This window comes from Quercus robur, chromosome 8 (assembly GCF_932294415.1).
Source record: "Quercus robur chromosome 8, dhQueRobu3.1, whole genome shotgun sequence".
In the NCBI taxonomy this organism is placed as follows: Eukaryota; Viridiplantae; Streptophyta; class Magnoliopsida; order Fagales; family Fagaceae; genus Quercus; species Quercus robur.
In genome coordinates this window covers 41,460,699-41,476,828 of record NC_065541.1, presented here as the reverse complement: position 1 = coordinate 41,476,828, position 16,130 = coordinate 41,460,699, and the positions used below count along the sequence as shown (strand labels likewise).

The 16,130-nt window shown below is 33.0% G+C and overlaps 2 protein-coding genes and 1 long non-coding RNA gene across 8 annotated transcripts in view; 1 reads left to right on the top strand and 2 right to left on the bottom strand.

The window, feature by feature from the left end:
- The window catches only part of LOC126695542 (uncharacterized), a 72,219-nt gene extending 68,892 nt beyond the window's left edge, over positions 1 to 3,327 (bottom strand). Inside the window, exon 1 of the mRNA XM_050392348.1 lies at positions 3,032 to 3,327. Coding sequence (XP_050248305.1) covers positions 3,032 to 3,203 — 172 coding nt within the window. The 5' untranslated portion in view covers positions 3,204 to 3,327. The remainder of the gene's footprint in view (positions 1 to 3,031) is intronic.
- Positions 1 to 6,023, top strand: part of LOC126695543 (uncharacterized) — a 71,469-nt gene extending 65,446 nt beyond the window's left edge. The window contains exon 2 of the long non-coding RNA XR_007646048.1: positions 5,817 to 6,023. This is a non-coding gene — a long non-coding RNA (uncharacterized LOC126695543). The remainder of the gene's footprint in view (positions 1 to 5,816) is intronic.
- Positions 5,334 to 16,130, bottom strand: part of LOC126695538 (two pore calcium channel protein 1A-like) — a 189,160-nt gene continuing 178,363 nt past the window's right edge. For 2 of the 6 annotated variants that reach the window (XM_050392335.1, XM_050392333.1), the window contains exons 14-23: positions 13,891 to 13,948; positions 12,518 to 12,625; positions 12,207 to 12,270; positions 11,658 to 11,826; positions 11,159 to 11,223; positions 10,847 to 10,937; positions 9,818 to 9,904; positions 8,817 to 8,894; positions 6,201 to 6,238; positions 5,803 to 6,101 (exon numbers count right to left, since the gene is read on the bottom strand). In XM_050392335.1, the coding sequence (XP_050248292.1) occupies positions 6,017 to 6,101; positions 6,201 to 6,238; positions 8,817 to 8,894; positions 9,818 to 9,904; positions 10,847 to 10,937; positions 11,159 to 11,223; positions 11,658 to 11,826; positions 12,207 to 12,270; positions 12,518 to 12,625; positions 13,891 to 13,948 (843 nt within the window). In that variant the 3' untranslated portion in view covers positions 5,803 to 6,016. The other 4 variants (XM_050392334.1, XM_050392336.1, XM_050392338.1 and 1 more) reach the window with 4 other exon arrangements.

Sequence of the window (16,130 nt, the reverse complement as noted above, 5' to 3'; positions counted from 1 at the left end):
ACATAAGCCCAACATCACCAAAACCCTCCTCTCTGTCTGAGGGATCGGACAGTAGGATTTTGAGGGGCTATTGTAGGGCCAGAGAATTTGTGACCCCGGTCCACTTTGCATTAGGGCCCAAGGCCCAAGCCAAGGAGAGATATTGCCGAGGACATCTAACGAAAGTCCAAAGGGCCTAGATATAGCCGAGGACGATTCTGTCCTCGGCATCCCAAAGCGCTCCTAGAAGAAAAGGGCGAGTACGGTATAGGAGCGGTGCATGGAAAAGCTAAACACCTCCGCATTGATGAGGAAAGGACCCCTGAACAGTGTGGCAACAAAGGACAAGGGAAAGACTACCATTAATGCAATTAAGTACTCTGTGCCTGATAGAGCAATGCTTTTCAGTTTTTACAACCACTTCCAACCACTTTGGGTATGGGCTGATAGGACAAGTATCAGCCCTAGAAAGCTGAACCTACACATGGACATTGGAAGGAGGGTAAAGGCTAGTATAAAAAGGAGAAGGAAGCAATCCAAAAAAAGAGGAGGAGGGCCAAGAACTAGAGCCTCCCAGGCTGTGCCGAGGAGAAAATCTTCTTGGGCAAGCACGGTTCACCCTTGTGCAATTACCATGAACATCATGACTAGCCTTTGTCCGGTGACTAAGGCCTAGCCTTTTCGCCCACTCTCTACAAATTTATTGTTTGGGCCTTTAACGTTCGAACCCAATAAACCAATTTGGGGTTGTTACAAATTGAGTTTCGAACCCAATAAACCAATTTGGGGTTGTTACAAATTGAGTCCTTACAATTACCATTCACAAAAATTAATTAAACATCTATTTATTATGTTATTAAAATTGCAACAATAATGTTCATTGTCACGTAAGTTTTTCAGTTTTTATTTTTATTTTATTTTATTTATTTTAGTAAAACTTGTAGTATCCTTTAAAATTCTCCAATTCAAAATTCTTGCTTCACTAAAATGGGGATTTAAAGGGATTAGAGAGTTGTCTACATGGATTGTAGGTAGTAGGGCAAGTTGGTGAGGGAATAATTGAGTAAGCCTAATTGGAATGGAAATTTTTTATACTTGATTTAAAATGCGTATCTTCAAATTTGATCCAAAATCAACCTCTAGGACCCCCGGGTCCCCACTCTTACACTATGATCACTTAGATACCCAAAAAAAAAAAAAATTGATATCAATTCAATTATTATCAAAAGCCCAAACATAGAATATCTATTTGTTGTTTGGGTTTGTCAAGCTTGAATTACAAACTCATATAGTTATTTGTATGATATATATATATATATATATATGTATACACAAATACAAACTAAACAACTGTACGTGAAATCCCAAGTAGTCATTGACTGATCGACATTCATAAATTTTGACGTACATAAATATATCCTAATTTGACTTCAATATATAAAGAAACACACACAGCATCCCCATCTTATTATTCTTATTCACCATATATAGCTCATGTATTGACCTAGCTAGCTAAGCTAATTTGTAGCTAGCAGGTTAGCTCAAACTTCTCAAACCACTTGAGGAATCCTAGAGCAGCATCTCTTGCCTTCAATGGTGGAGGCATTTCTGGAGTGAGTGGCTCAAACTCAGCCTTCCATTCAGCGAGACACATCTCATTCTCTTTTCCTTCCACAGGAATGAATGAGAAGGTGACCCTATATGGATCGTACATCCTCCTCAAGTCACCTCCGATCACACGGTATGTCACGGACTGCCCCATCTCCACCTTCTCTATCTTCTCAGTTGATTATTTCACGTAGTTGCTGATGGCTGCGTGCGTCCACCACTTTTGCATCAGAATTTGCATCCATTTTTATATAACAATGTAAGTGCACTTTTTATATAACAATGTAAGTGCACAAAATTATATACTCTTTTTTTTTTTTTTTTTTTTTTTCATGTATGAAATGGTTTTTATTTTTTATTTTTTTTTGGTTCTCAAGTTTAAGTTAAAGGTGGAAGGTGATTCTGATATTAAACTTGAATTCAAACTTGCAATAATCTTGTTAAGGAGCTTTCGATAGTTATGATTTGGATAAAATTCATATTCCTCTTTTTTTTTTTTTTTTTTTTTTTTTTTTTTTTTTTTTTTTTTTTTTTTTTTTTTTGAATTGATTTTGTACAGGTCATCTTTCTATTAGAGATTGAAACTTATAAGGCTCAAAATATATTTTAAGTCCAAACTTTTTTCTTATTTTCTATATATAAATATTAGTAAGTGATAGATTATATTTTAAATTTACTTTTCCTCATTACTAAGAAAATTTTAAAAATATAAACATTAAATCAAACATAGAATTTAAGGCAAGTTCTGAAGCAGCTTTCATTTGGGGACGAATACGTTATGAATAGGTATGGACTTGAGAAATAACTTGTTTTTTTTTTTTTTTTTTAATAAAAAATTTAGTAAACAAGTCAAGCTTAAGTTTAAGTTTAAGTTTAAGCTTGACTATTACATGATCCAATCTCAAATCTAATAATGTATCCATCAATAAAGTCATGAATATAAAGCTTGATTAAATTCTATTACAACATTAATTATATGTTTAAATGTATAAAAATATACTTATATAGACATTTTATATATATATATACACTTGATATTGGATTTTTTAAGTTAGCAAGTAAATTCATATATATCAAATTATTATTTGTAATTTATTAATAATATAAATAACCTATTTCATTTTCTATGAATCTAATTTTTTTTTTTAATTCATACACAAAATCATTTTATTTACTTAATTCAATTAATATAATTTCAAATATAGTTTATTTGTTAATTACTAGTATAGTTATGTGAAGTGGTTTTACTACATATGAAAAAAGAATATGGTAATCAAAATAGTTCATGAACAACTTTAAGTTAGTTCAACTAGAAAATGAACTAAAATTGCATATATAATCTAGTTTGTTAATGAGCTCGAGCAACTTCGCTCGGTTCTTTTAGAAAGGGTGACATATAAATCAAGCTTGAGAAAGACATATATATATATATATATATATACACCAGGGCCAAGCTTAAAAAGCCTCAAACTTCCGGGGCTACCATCTCCTTGGATGTATTCAGCTTGGGCAAGCATTTCAGGATTTATTTTGCTGATAACTTCATTGTCTCTGTACATTTCCCATTCCTTCTCAGCAGGGATGTTGAGCACCACTTCCCCTTTAATGCTCCTCATCTCTCTCTCTCTCTCTCTTTCTCTCTCTCTGAGGTTTGTCTTGTTCTATGATGAGGATGGGATGGGATGGGATGGGGGTCTATATAAGGATAGATGACTAAGAGATGCTCTCTTCGGTGGAGATTTAATAATTAGAAGTACCACTCAATGAAGCCACATAACTCACTCTCTTTCTCTCTCAATTATATACTTCAACTATATAATCACTTGACTTTCTAAGTTTGTTTTAACTTGTTCCCATAATGAGTAGTCATTAATAAGTTAAATAGATGGTAAAATTTACTTGAGATTTTATATAGGTTTCGTGTCTAAGTTAAAGATTACTAAATATTTAAATATGAGTTGTAACGCACACTTTTCAAAAAATAAAATACACATATTAATAATTCATTGGTTTACATGCACAAATTCATTATGGTTGTGTGTATTTTTTTTTTTTTTTTTTTTTTAATGTGTACAGTTTGACTTTATTTGTTTTTAAAATGTATAAAAATATTATTTAATAAATCATTGAATGTATCTTAACCACTACTCTTAGGGAATTCATTAACAAAATCTTTTTTTATATTAAAAGACTCGACACAAATGTACTAAACAAGAAAAATGACATCTTGATTAAATTGTGTTACTCTATGATGATTTTTTTTAGGCTTTTTGTAAACTTTTTATGATTTTAGTGATATAGTATTACCCACCATTCACATATAGGGATTGTAAATTTCTAGACAGTTATATATATATATATATATATATATTTATGTATATATATTGTTATCTTTTCTTTTTAGTAGAAATAGACCTATTAAGAGTTTGAATTGCAAACAATTAGAAAATTAGGGTTTTGTTTGGGTCTAGTGTCATGTGTACTAGACCCGATAGGATGCTACCATGTGTCCAAGAAGTGCCATGTGGCAACATCCCATCAAGTCTACTATAAACTGAACCTAAACCTCTCCCCTAAAACTATAGGTTAAATTAGTGTTATTGAAGCATCAAGATTTATTAGTTTAAGACAAAGTTCAACATAATGTAGATTCTTTTAGCTAGTTATACTAAGATGTTTTATTGATAGATCATGAGATCTAGGAGTTGGTGCCTATAGATTCTCTTAATCGTCCTACAAAATACGGATATGCAAAAAAGAAAATTTCAACAAATGGAGTCATTTCATTTCAAAAGTAGATGCTAACATTCATATCTACCTATATTTTTTTTAAAACAATTGATGCTCCAAGCCTTGTGTGGTGTAGTGAACGTGAAGGGATTCCACTAATTTACTAATAATTGACAATAATGCGTTGGCCCCTTCCAATTTGTATTGAATATATATATATATATATATATATATAGAGTATAAAAACGCCTCTAATCTCATGGAGTCAGTTTCCTCTAGTGGCTAAAAACAAAAACAAAAAAGTAAAAACCATTTCGTAGAAGCTTTTGGAGGAAAAAAAAAAAAAAAAAAATCCTCTTTTAAATAATTTAAAAGAGAAAAGGAAGCCAAGAATATAAAATAGAATTTAGGAGTTTTTTATAAATAAAAAAACGATTTACATGCTAAATATGCTGCCCCTGCAGCTCAGCTCAAACCCGTGCCCTCCCCCTACTCCACCCTCTTTTAAATAATTTAAAAGAGAAAAGGAAGCCAAGTATATAAAATAGAATTTAGGAGTTTTTTATAAATAAAAAAAAACGATTTACATGCTAAATATGCTGCCCCTGCAGCTCAGCTCAAACCCGTGCCCTCCCCTTACTCCACCAAGCACTTAGTTCCTAGAGAGATCCCGACTCACCCAAATGAAGCAGTGGTGGGCTCAGTTCTTCTCGTATAGCCAAAATATCGTATAATTGGTAATAGTACCGCACCAGCTAGCTACAAGCTTTATAAGGCCCTCGTCATGGGTTTGACTTGATATAATAAACCATTAATTATTTTTAAAACCAAAATTATATAGCTCAGTTAGTGAATAATGGATCAAGCACAACATCTTTGAATATGTAAGAAGTTGGACCATTTTCCAAAAAGTTAAGACAGCCCACTTTATAATTTGCATTAAAATAAAATAAGATTAAGATGCTGGATAGCATAATATAGGCATACAAAAAATGCTGTGGCATCCGCACATGGCATTATGTGAATTTCCTTTCCCCTTTATTCTTTATAGGCTTTGCGTAGTCTACCCTCAAAAGTTGAAACAATAATCACTTCCACTGCTAAATATACTTTCCTCACATGTACAAACAATAATACAATATAAAACTATAACAAAAACAAAATGTAGTTGCACAACTTCTTGTAATCAAACTCTGTACCCAAAAAAAAAAAAAAATTGGGGGGAGGGGGGGCCTTTTGAAGAACATAAGCTGTGTAGGCTAACAGAAATTAAGCTGCCTGCCAAAAAGGAGAACCTGTTACCAATGGCATGAAAAACAAAGAGTGTGTCTGCTGCTCACTATTTAAAGCAATTGCATGGTTCCTTCTTGGACGAATCACTTGAAAAAATTCTTTTGCTTTGCTAACTACTAAAGAGTAAAGGCTAAATACCCCAAAGCAAGGGCAAAACGGCTTCAAAATTTTTCTCTTTAGTTCACAAAGATATAAAATGGTAACAGGTTAGCTATTGCAATGGAAAGCAAAAAATTGTCAAAAGCAGAGTTATAATGAGAAATTTGTGAAGTTCTAACTTGTAATTCACAATAGCAAATCCAATGGGAAAACAAAATGTCGCTTTTCAGTCTTATAAAGTGATCAGATCTTGGTAAAAAGATTTTGTGAGGTCTAGTTCAGTTACCACAAGTGGAATGAAGCAAATCTATGGGTTGGGGGGCTCTTTATCAAGCTCTGCACTCAACATATGATGAAGAAGGAGATCAACCCTCTGGCTCCGTGATTTTGTACTGCACCAAGCCAAAAGAACAAGACAAGGTAGCTGTTAACGTCCAAAAAAGGATGCAAATAGAGCTTTCCAAATCTTTAAACTAGTTCACCATACATACCCAACAGATCGTCGACGATCCTTTCTGCCTTGTACTTCCTAGATTGAAAAGGTAATAAAATAATTATATGATTTAAATATTTTCATAGAACTATAAGTATAAACTGGTGAGGGGATCAAAAACATTGGAGACTATGGTGACAAGAAAGAAAGACTACCACAAACAACAACCAGTTCAAAGCAAGAAAAACTCTAATTATGGTCAATAAGATTTCATTTCAAATATTGAGGGTTGGTGCAGCTTAAATGTATGATGGTAAAAAAAAGTAAAAAAAAAAAAAAAGAGGCTCCTACTAATAACAACAGATGATTAGTTAGGAAATTAATTCTAATGGAAGTGATAAGTTCTGTGGATAACAATAATGATTTATCTATTGCTAATAAAAAGCAAAGAAGCCATTACTCTGCCAATTTTGTTTTGCAAAAATATAGATATCAAGTAACTTTCAGAACGGCAATGCTGAGCAATGTGGGCAAACTTCCATCTTAATCATTTATGAAGCCTGAATAAATAATCTAACATGGTCCTATTAACATCATTGAAGATTTGAGCAACATGCAAAATTGTAAGGTTGAATTTATTTAACCATCTAATTGGCTTTATTCCGTGCTAAATTTGCTTGTATTTCAGCATTTAGTAACCTTGTATTTAGGTGGGTTTGTTGTAAGGGTAGTGAGTGAGATAAAGTGAAGTTTGCTCAAGAGTGTGCAAGAAAACAGAGACTCGCGGCTGCAAGCTGCCAAAAGCAGCACACGTGCCAAGCATGCCGGAAGGTGAACAGTCATGCTAGCTGGAGTACTACAGGACAAAACAGGACAACTGGCCATATGGTTATCTCGCTACTGGATCTCGCGACTTAGTCAAGCCGCGAGCCATCCCTGTTTTGTAAATCCTGACGTTTCACATTCCTCTCCCATTCCAGTATAAATACCCCTTTTACCCACAAATGTAAGAGAGCTTCCAGAGAGAAACTCTAAAGAAAAACAAGATTGATTCACTCACAATCTATACATTAGAGTCTCTTCAAATTCCTCAACTCTCTTCCTCTCCATTGTCAAATCCTTGAGAGGGATCTTACCAAACCTTGTTCTCACCATTTTCATTACTGTGAGAGAACTGTTTGGATTTCTGGGAAGCAGTTAGGAAGGAACCAATCTTCATTGGTTGATGCTACGGTCTAGTAGCGGAATCCGGGAAGCTAGAAAAGAAAAAGGTTCGGCGCAATCTCGTTGGAGTAAAAAGCTTGGAGGGCTTAGGTGCACTGGGTAGATTAGACTTGGAGGGTCTATTACTGTCCATGTATCCCAACTATATTTTCTAGTGGATTGTTTACCGCTTGGAGGGTGGCGAAGAGGTTTTACGCCGAGGGCTTCGGTTTCCTCTTCGATAACACATCGCGTGTTGTCTTTGTGTTTGCATCTTCCTTCCTCTTTATCTTTGCCTTTTTATTATCTGCTGTGGGTTGTGATTTTAATTTGGCTTAGATAGTTTTACCAATTCCATATTATAGCTTATATTAATTTTCTGCACACTAGTTGTTTGACCTATTGCTTGAATTGGTTAAGTTGTAATTTGGGGGTCTAAACGTTCAAGGGTGTTTCTACACATATTTGAACTTTCAAAAACAACCTAACTTAGGAAATAATTGCAATTTCAATTTTAAAACTTTTGAATTGCCTGCATTATCTTTGCAGCGTTGCCATAAAAGTGGATTAATAATCCAAATCAGTAGGAGGCAAATCAGGAGGTATCCTGAACTTGTATGGACTACAACCCATGTAACTTTTCAAAAAAATGTTCCTTTAAAAATGATTAGTCAGATAGTTAATGAAAACCTGAAAATGACAAGTTAGATGCTAAAATCAAATCATGATGCAATATATTTTTTTTTCATGAGTTGTGTCTTCATCTTAACCAATTATAGGATTTCACAACCTAGTAATATGATAATCAAACAATTTTCAAAATATATTTATAAGTAATTACAAAATAAACCCCAGAGCTTGGTATTAGCGTCAAACTAAACCTAAAAGTTTTGATTGCACTAATGTCAACCCTATAATCTAAAAGTGTTACAATGTGCTCTTAGTAAGTCTTTGAATTTGTTAACTAAAAATAATGGAAATCCATATAAGTTGTACTTAGAATTTATCTAAGCAATAAATATTCTACACGAGAGTTGCAGATGGTATTTTGGCACAAAACAAAATTCAGAAAACGGTTTATTTATATGTAAAACCTAATCAATAAACACAATTTAATGAAGATGCCATCATTTTGTAAGTTTGTACTGTCATTTTATCGTTCATGTGAAAGGCCTTTAGCCCCCAAATAGCTCTCAAGTGCAGTTTGCTTGAATTTCCAATATCTCTAGTTAATCAAACCTCAATGAAGATCTAGATTGCAACAATTTTGAAACTAAAGGGTGGATATTGATGGAATGAGAAACTTAAGAGTTAATTTGAAAATCACCCTAGAATTATAGGAGGATTTATGTAATTTTCTTAAGTGAAAGGGAAATCATATAATAGCATCATGCTCACATTTTCAAGAGATGGACCTGGCTGCATAACTTTAATTTTCTATTATAATAATAAGTGCAGAACAGCTACCAACCTTATCCTGTTCTTCAAAATTTTCTGATGACTCGAGATCCATTTCAGCAAAGAATGCCTCCAATACAAAAGCTACAATCTGAAATTACATGAAAAACAAACTCTAAAGTTAATCTTCATTTGCTTGGGTAATAAATACACAATTGTTTTGAAAAGAGGAACACATCATGTCAACAGGACATTATAAAGCAAACCTAAAGCAATACAATTCACAAAAATTGCAACCTAAAAGAAGTAGAATAAATAAACTCTACATTAGATCATGCTTCTAAAGCCCAATTCAAACTACAACTGCCTAAAAAATAATGATATCAGATCGATAACCGAGAGCTCAATATCATCAAAATGTATAATTGTTTCTTTCTCTCAAAATTACCCACATTAAGCAAAGGGGCATCTTTTCCAAGTAGAGCTTCTTCATTTACTAAACAAATAAACTTAAGATTAAGACAACAATGCCACAGCAGCAAAGGCTTCTCATATTCCAAATTCCCGATAAGAAAATCCTTAAAATGTTAAAAGTAAGTCATTCTCAACAACCCTGTCTGGAGTCACAGGTAAAATCTTTAGGAAGGAATCAGGGCCCCTAACTTAGCCAAACCAAAACTGTTCTTTGTTATGGGCTGACCCTTGTGAAGTTACTATGCATGAATGCTTCATACAGAAAGGTAATTACTGTCACTCTCTATGTGAAATTTTAGCAAACAAAATTGTAATGACATATTTCAAGTTGGTTTTAGTCAATTACTGAAAATCTGTTTTTGCAGCATCTTATTCAAGAAACAAAGTTGCTCTACCTCATAAATTGCAAAACAATCAAATGGCAGGCATTTTGCTTCTGCAACACATGGAGAAAGGGCCAATAAGCTTTAGCTCAAATGGCACCTCCTTCTCCTATAGTGGGTTCAGACCACACTAAGTGCTTGTGTAACTTATTAATTTTAAAAAACATATAGGCAACATGGTTGGAAAAAAAATGGTGCAAAAGTTAATAAAACTTACCAAATTTAAAAGCAATAACACAGTTATTAAGTAGAAGCTGACAAAGTAAGTGAGGCTCCATGCAGTTCCTGTTAATTCCCTGTAGCTCTGAAATGATGAATGGCAATTAAAAGAATGGCACAAAGTGTAGGTTACAATTATAGTTCAATTTTAACTAATTGAACCATAAAAGTAATAACATAGGATTAACGAAGAACTGCTGATAACAACTTAAATATGCCTGAACCTCTTCTATAGTCCAAATATTAGTTGTCTGCACTACATGCGGTTTACTGACATTTTAAATGAACAGATATTCTGTAGGGTGGAAAACAAATGCTTTAGTGCTAAGCTAGTAACTCTACTGAACCAAAAAAGGATTCAAGCCTTGATGCTGGGACAGACACAATGACATGGATCATACCAAGTAACTTGAACACTTTGAAGGAGAGAGAATTCATGTCAAATACAACACTTTCCCATCATGGCAGGACATGCATGAACAGAATTGTGCCCGAGAATATGGTTGCATCTCTGTGACTCATGAGAACCAAATGTTTGATTGAGTTTGGGTTGTGATAGGTTCCCACAAGATCAGTTCTCTTATGTGGGAGTTTCTACAAACCATCCACTAGGTGGAGCCTAAATAAAATCCATGGGTCTCATGTGGGATCAAAATGCATGGATTGTCTAGATCCGTGCAATCTTTGCAATGCATTACAGATCTAGTGGTTGTAGTTTGCAGATTTCCAATTTGTATTTCAGGTAGGTTCAAAGTAGCCAACCCATTAACAGCTCCCTCATAAAGAACCCCAAATCTTCAGTCAACATGGAGGTACAGTCAAGAAAGCCTAGCTTCTCATGATCACATTTCAAAAAAAAAAAAAAGAGAGAGAAAAAAAAAAAAAGGGAAAATCCCAGCAAGCATTCCATGAGGACATAAATCATAGAAGAATAGCCAAACAGACAGTATCATTCACCATGTAGAGAAAGATGATCATTCAGGATAATATAATTCAACAAAAATTATAAATAAAACAGTAGTTATACCTGCATCCATGCTTGCCAGTTTCCCATGACCAGTAAATTGAAAAGTGTCACCATCCCATTTGGATAGTCATTGAAATTGAAAAGTAAATAGCTGATTTTGTTAGGAAAATTGTCTGAGGAAAATGACATTTGTTGCAATTAAATCTTTGCAGAAGCAATAAACAATTTACAAAATGATTGAATATTAATATCTAATAGAATTTTCCTATAATAGCCTTTTATTATCAATGTAAAACAGAAAGATATCACAGTTATGCCATGGCTGGATAAAATGAAACCTTAGAAAATAGTTTATTAATGAATATAGGATACTCATCATCTGAAAGATCAGTCCCGTCCAAACTGGCATTTCCAGCATTGACAATCCCACCAAAGATCTAAAAATTAGAAGAAAAAAAATTGGAGAATGTTTTAACAGTAACATAAATGGGGAAATATTCAATATTATACATGGATATAGCTTATCAGATGTCTAAAAGACATGCTGTATCAAATGATAAGGACCTATAGATTAGAATTATCAACCTTCAAAATGTGACTGATGGAACATTTGAAACTAGGTCTAAATCAATTAGGTACAAAATTGACCCTCCACACTATATATTAAATTTTAAATCTGTGAAGACACATAACAGAAACTTGAGTATTTCCAAACATATGCTGAAGAAAAATTGTATAAGTACAGGTTAGACATATTCCATGTACTTCCATTTAATATAATAGGGAAGCACAGATTGGTGAAGAAAGAAGAAGAGCATCTTTATATTAGTCAATTACTTTCTTTGAAAGCAAGCAAGAGAAAAGAATTTACCTGTACACCAAGAGAGCAATAAATACATAGGACACAAAATATGGTTCCAAGGTATGGCATCAAACTTGGTATAAGGGTTATGAAAGTGGCAATGAAGGCACGGTAACGCTTGACGTACATCAGCAGCCTTATCAATCTTAACATTCTTATGAGGAGAAGGTAGCGAATCCTGTTAACATTAACAAAGGAGAAAAAATTGTAGATGAGGAAGTGCTTTAAAAGCTATGATAAACCATAAAATTCCTGTATCAAATTTATCAACTTAATGTTCTGTGGACATCAGAGGAAACACAAGTCTGTGGTATGATCACTGGTGTTTTCCTATAAGAAACTTGTAAATATCATTAAGAAGTATCCTACATTGACAGCAATTTGATGAAGTCAATGGGGAGGTCATGTAAAGATCATCCAAAAAATTGTCATCATGCCTAGACTAAGATTTTCATATTATGTAAAAACTCAATAGCAAAGAGCTAGGACAAATGCAGAGGCAAAATGACGAACTCTCATGTAAAGAAGAAAAATATTTTTAAGAAAAATATTCCCTACCACTCGCCATTGGAAAGGAAAGTAAGTCCTTGAGGGGCCACAAAAGTCAAGGTTTCTCCAATAACTGTAGACATAAGAATCATCAATCAATAGTAATATAAATGGAACAGAGAATAACACAAACCAAAGAAGTGAATGATGTTTATTCCATATAATAATCAAAAGGGCCAATTAGCAATAGCAAAAGTTGTTTCTATAGACAATTCCATTTATCAAATTTAGCAATATTGTTATGATTCCTATAAGATTGATTTGTAAAGAAATTACAATAAATAGTACTACAAAGGGATGTTATTTTCCAATCTGATTACCTATTATCCAGGTGATCATAAAATCAAAGCGGTTTTGACCATCCCTCCAATAATTCTCAAATCCAAATGAATATATTTTTAAAGCCATTTCCAGCATATATATCCATCCTGTGGGATAAAAAGACAAAATAAGAAAAAGAAGAAGAAAAAGCCACCTATTAATTTCAGAAACAGAAACTAAGATTAGTCTATATAGCACACATAATTTGGAGTAATGAGACCAATCAGGTAATAAAGAGCAAGTTAATAAGTACAACATTTCTAAAGGAGTACCAACACTGAAAACTCTCAAAGCAGAAAACAGACTTCTTGCCCAAGTCAGAACATGTATAGTAGTTACTTTTTCACTTGCCATCACTACCAAAGACTATTACCCAAGATTATCAAGTATTTCCTGTTAAGCGAGCATGCATCAATAAGTTTAATAGTCAGTCTAGCAGCAATAGAGACTGCCAACACTGCCATCAATAAGTTTAGCTATTATTCAGAATGCTCCTTTGCCTGAGCATGCGTGTGTGTGTTGTTGATGATGCGGGAACCACAAGCAACAATTTATTTTGTTTTAGTTTTATTTCTTTTTGGATATTAATTAAAATTTTATTTTATTTAGACCCCAGTACTCAATTAGGTTAATTAGTATTTTTATTTAAAGCTTAGTGTACTTCTATCATTCAATAAGTAGGGTTTCCTATGCTAATTAGAATTAGGATTTAGTATTCCTATATAAGCAAACTATTGTACTCCTTTCAAGGAGATGCGATTTTGATGAATGAAAGTTTCTTTCAGTTTTTTGTCTGGTGCAGACTCCTAGTGGTTTTTTTCCTCACATGGTGCTGACTCCAAGCAAGCCTAGGAGCTGATTCCTAGGTTCCTATCCTTTATTTTAATTTTATTGTTCCAAAGTTCTAGCTTGTCATACTTCAGTGTGTTTCTCATCTAGCATTCATATGTTGCACTTTCCCTCACATGTGATCTAAAAGACCCTAAGCATAGCCTTCGTTCAAATATAATACACTTATGCTTTTGGCTTGTGCCTAAAAAGGTATCAACATTCAGGAAGGCCATCAATATTGGTTCCAAATATCAATGCTGATGATTAGAACAGAATTGACCATGTCAACCGTTGAATATCTCATCACTGACATAACTACCAAGGTCAAGCTAATTGTAACAATGAAAATCCTTTAATGGACAATATTAGCAGCCAACCATGAATAGTGGCTGAAAAATCTATGTTGTCTTAATTTTCTGAATCTACAGATATGCAAATGCTAGACTTGCATCAACTCAGAAGTTTAGACTATAGATTGTTAGTTTAGCAATACTTCACACATGTACATATGAAGATAAGTTGATCCACAGCAAGCACTTACCAAAGACAAACTCTACCTTTTGCCACACCTTTTGAGCAGAATTATTTTCTATATCAAGCTGCAACAAAATAAGCGTTCCACATTAGCATGATTTATAAATGTCAGGACAAAGGTACATGAGCCACTTGCCAATTAATTGTTCTGGATCTAGTAATCAAGAAACCAAAAGCACAACTCTATTACAAAAACAACTCTATTAATAGTTTGGAGTGCCATTGAGAATCAAAGTGTTCCAGAAATGAATTTAAATATTTGATTCTTGGTTCTGTCAGATTTTTTGTTTTGACTTGCAAGAAGGTCAAAGAGTATCTCCATTAATGGAGCATTGATTAGAAAGGCTTCCTCAGTATTTTCTGAGAACGTTAGAGGGAAATATTACTTTTCATTTAATGCCAAAAGATTCATATTAATGGGCTCTCTCTCAACATTGATTAGAAAGGTTTCTCACTCCTTTCTGAGAATGTTAGAGGGAAATATTACTTTCCTTTTAATGCCAAAATATCCCTATTAATGGCCTCATCTCTCACTTTAGTAAGTGTGCTGGAGCCTTTCTATCATCCTAAAGAATGGACATTGGTATTATAGTTTGAAACCAAATAGACCAAGTATCAGATGGTAGACATACGAACAATTTTCTTATTCTAAAACCTAACTGAAAATGATGACATGTAAAGAGTAGTGGAAATGGCTGTTCTTAAGGTAAATAAATCTGGAACACTAACATCATTTAGGATGTTGACCCAGAATCAATTGACAAAAATAACTGGTAGAATATTTCTGACATCATATGTGCAATTAGCACTTAACTAGGTGCCTTTGTTAGTTAACATGTAAAAGCATTCCTCTTCTAAGACTTGATTGTTGTGGGGTCTGGGATTTAATCATTCAATAGTGACACATCCACAGCTGACAAAATATGGGAAAAAGAATTTCCCAGCACTGTAATCATGGGCAACTCAAGCTGCAAACTCGTTGCAATCTAGGCCAAAAAAGGAGTACAATTTAGAGGATGCTTCAGCTGAAAATGGCATGATCAGTACTTGATGTCATGACGCTTGCAACTTGTTTATTAATTTGTAGAAACAAGTAAAAATTCACCAACTATCCTAGGAATATGGAGAATTATGAGGATGTAGTACAATTTTTCCAAGAAACTTGCAAATTATTATTATTATCATCATCATCATCATTTACTTCTTATTGTCAACCTTAGTACATTATTAAACATTTACCCCTTACTATGGGTATGTTTCGTAGACTGTAATAGACACTATAATGTAATAATTATTCCTATGATTTATCTATTTTGTAATTTAGTTATGTTTTTATTACAAAGAATAGTCATTCTTTATGAATGACTATTTTTTAAAAAGAGGAATAACTTTCATCTCTAAACGGGTTGTAATAGCTTTTCCTTAGTAGGTGACTAGGTGTAATAATTTCTAAAATTAATATATTTACAAATATACAAACTTTCCATATACACATAACAATTACAAAAATAAAAAAAAAATAAAAAAAAAACCTCTCTCTCAAATTTAAAAATTATTCATTTTTAGGAAAAATAATTGAATAACTAAGATATTTCCTAATGTTACAACTTACAATCAAATGTATGAATATGTTTAGTTATTTCATTATAACATATTTTATTTCTAATAATAAAGATTATCATCACTGTTGTAACTCCATTCAGTGTGCCAAATGTGCCCTATGTAAACACTACTCATAGCAATCATCATCCTCATTATTATCTCATTTACAATCAAATGTATGAATATGTTTAGTTATTTCATTACCACACCTTTTATTTCTAGTAATAAAAATTATCATCATTGTTGTAACTTCATTCAATGTGCCAAATGTGCTGTATGTAAACACTACTCATAGCAATCATCATCCCCATTATTATCTCATTATCTTTAGTATCTATGGTTATTCTGCCAGTATAAAACCCTAAAACAAAGAATAATATACATACTCAAAATAATAAATTCACAGAGACGTGTTAACACACTATGTAGATAATAAAATTGACAGAAAAATAATTATAACCATTTGAATTCTATTTCATTTGAAACATGCAGTGATGGAAAAATAAATTATTTTTACACCACAATGATGAACTTTGACAACAAATAGCATCTAGAAATTACATCCTTATTGAGTCAATGCAAGTTTATTCATAAGCACTAAGATCATACAGCTAAAGGCATCAAACAAGAATATTAAAGCGGAAC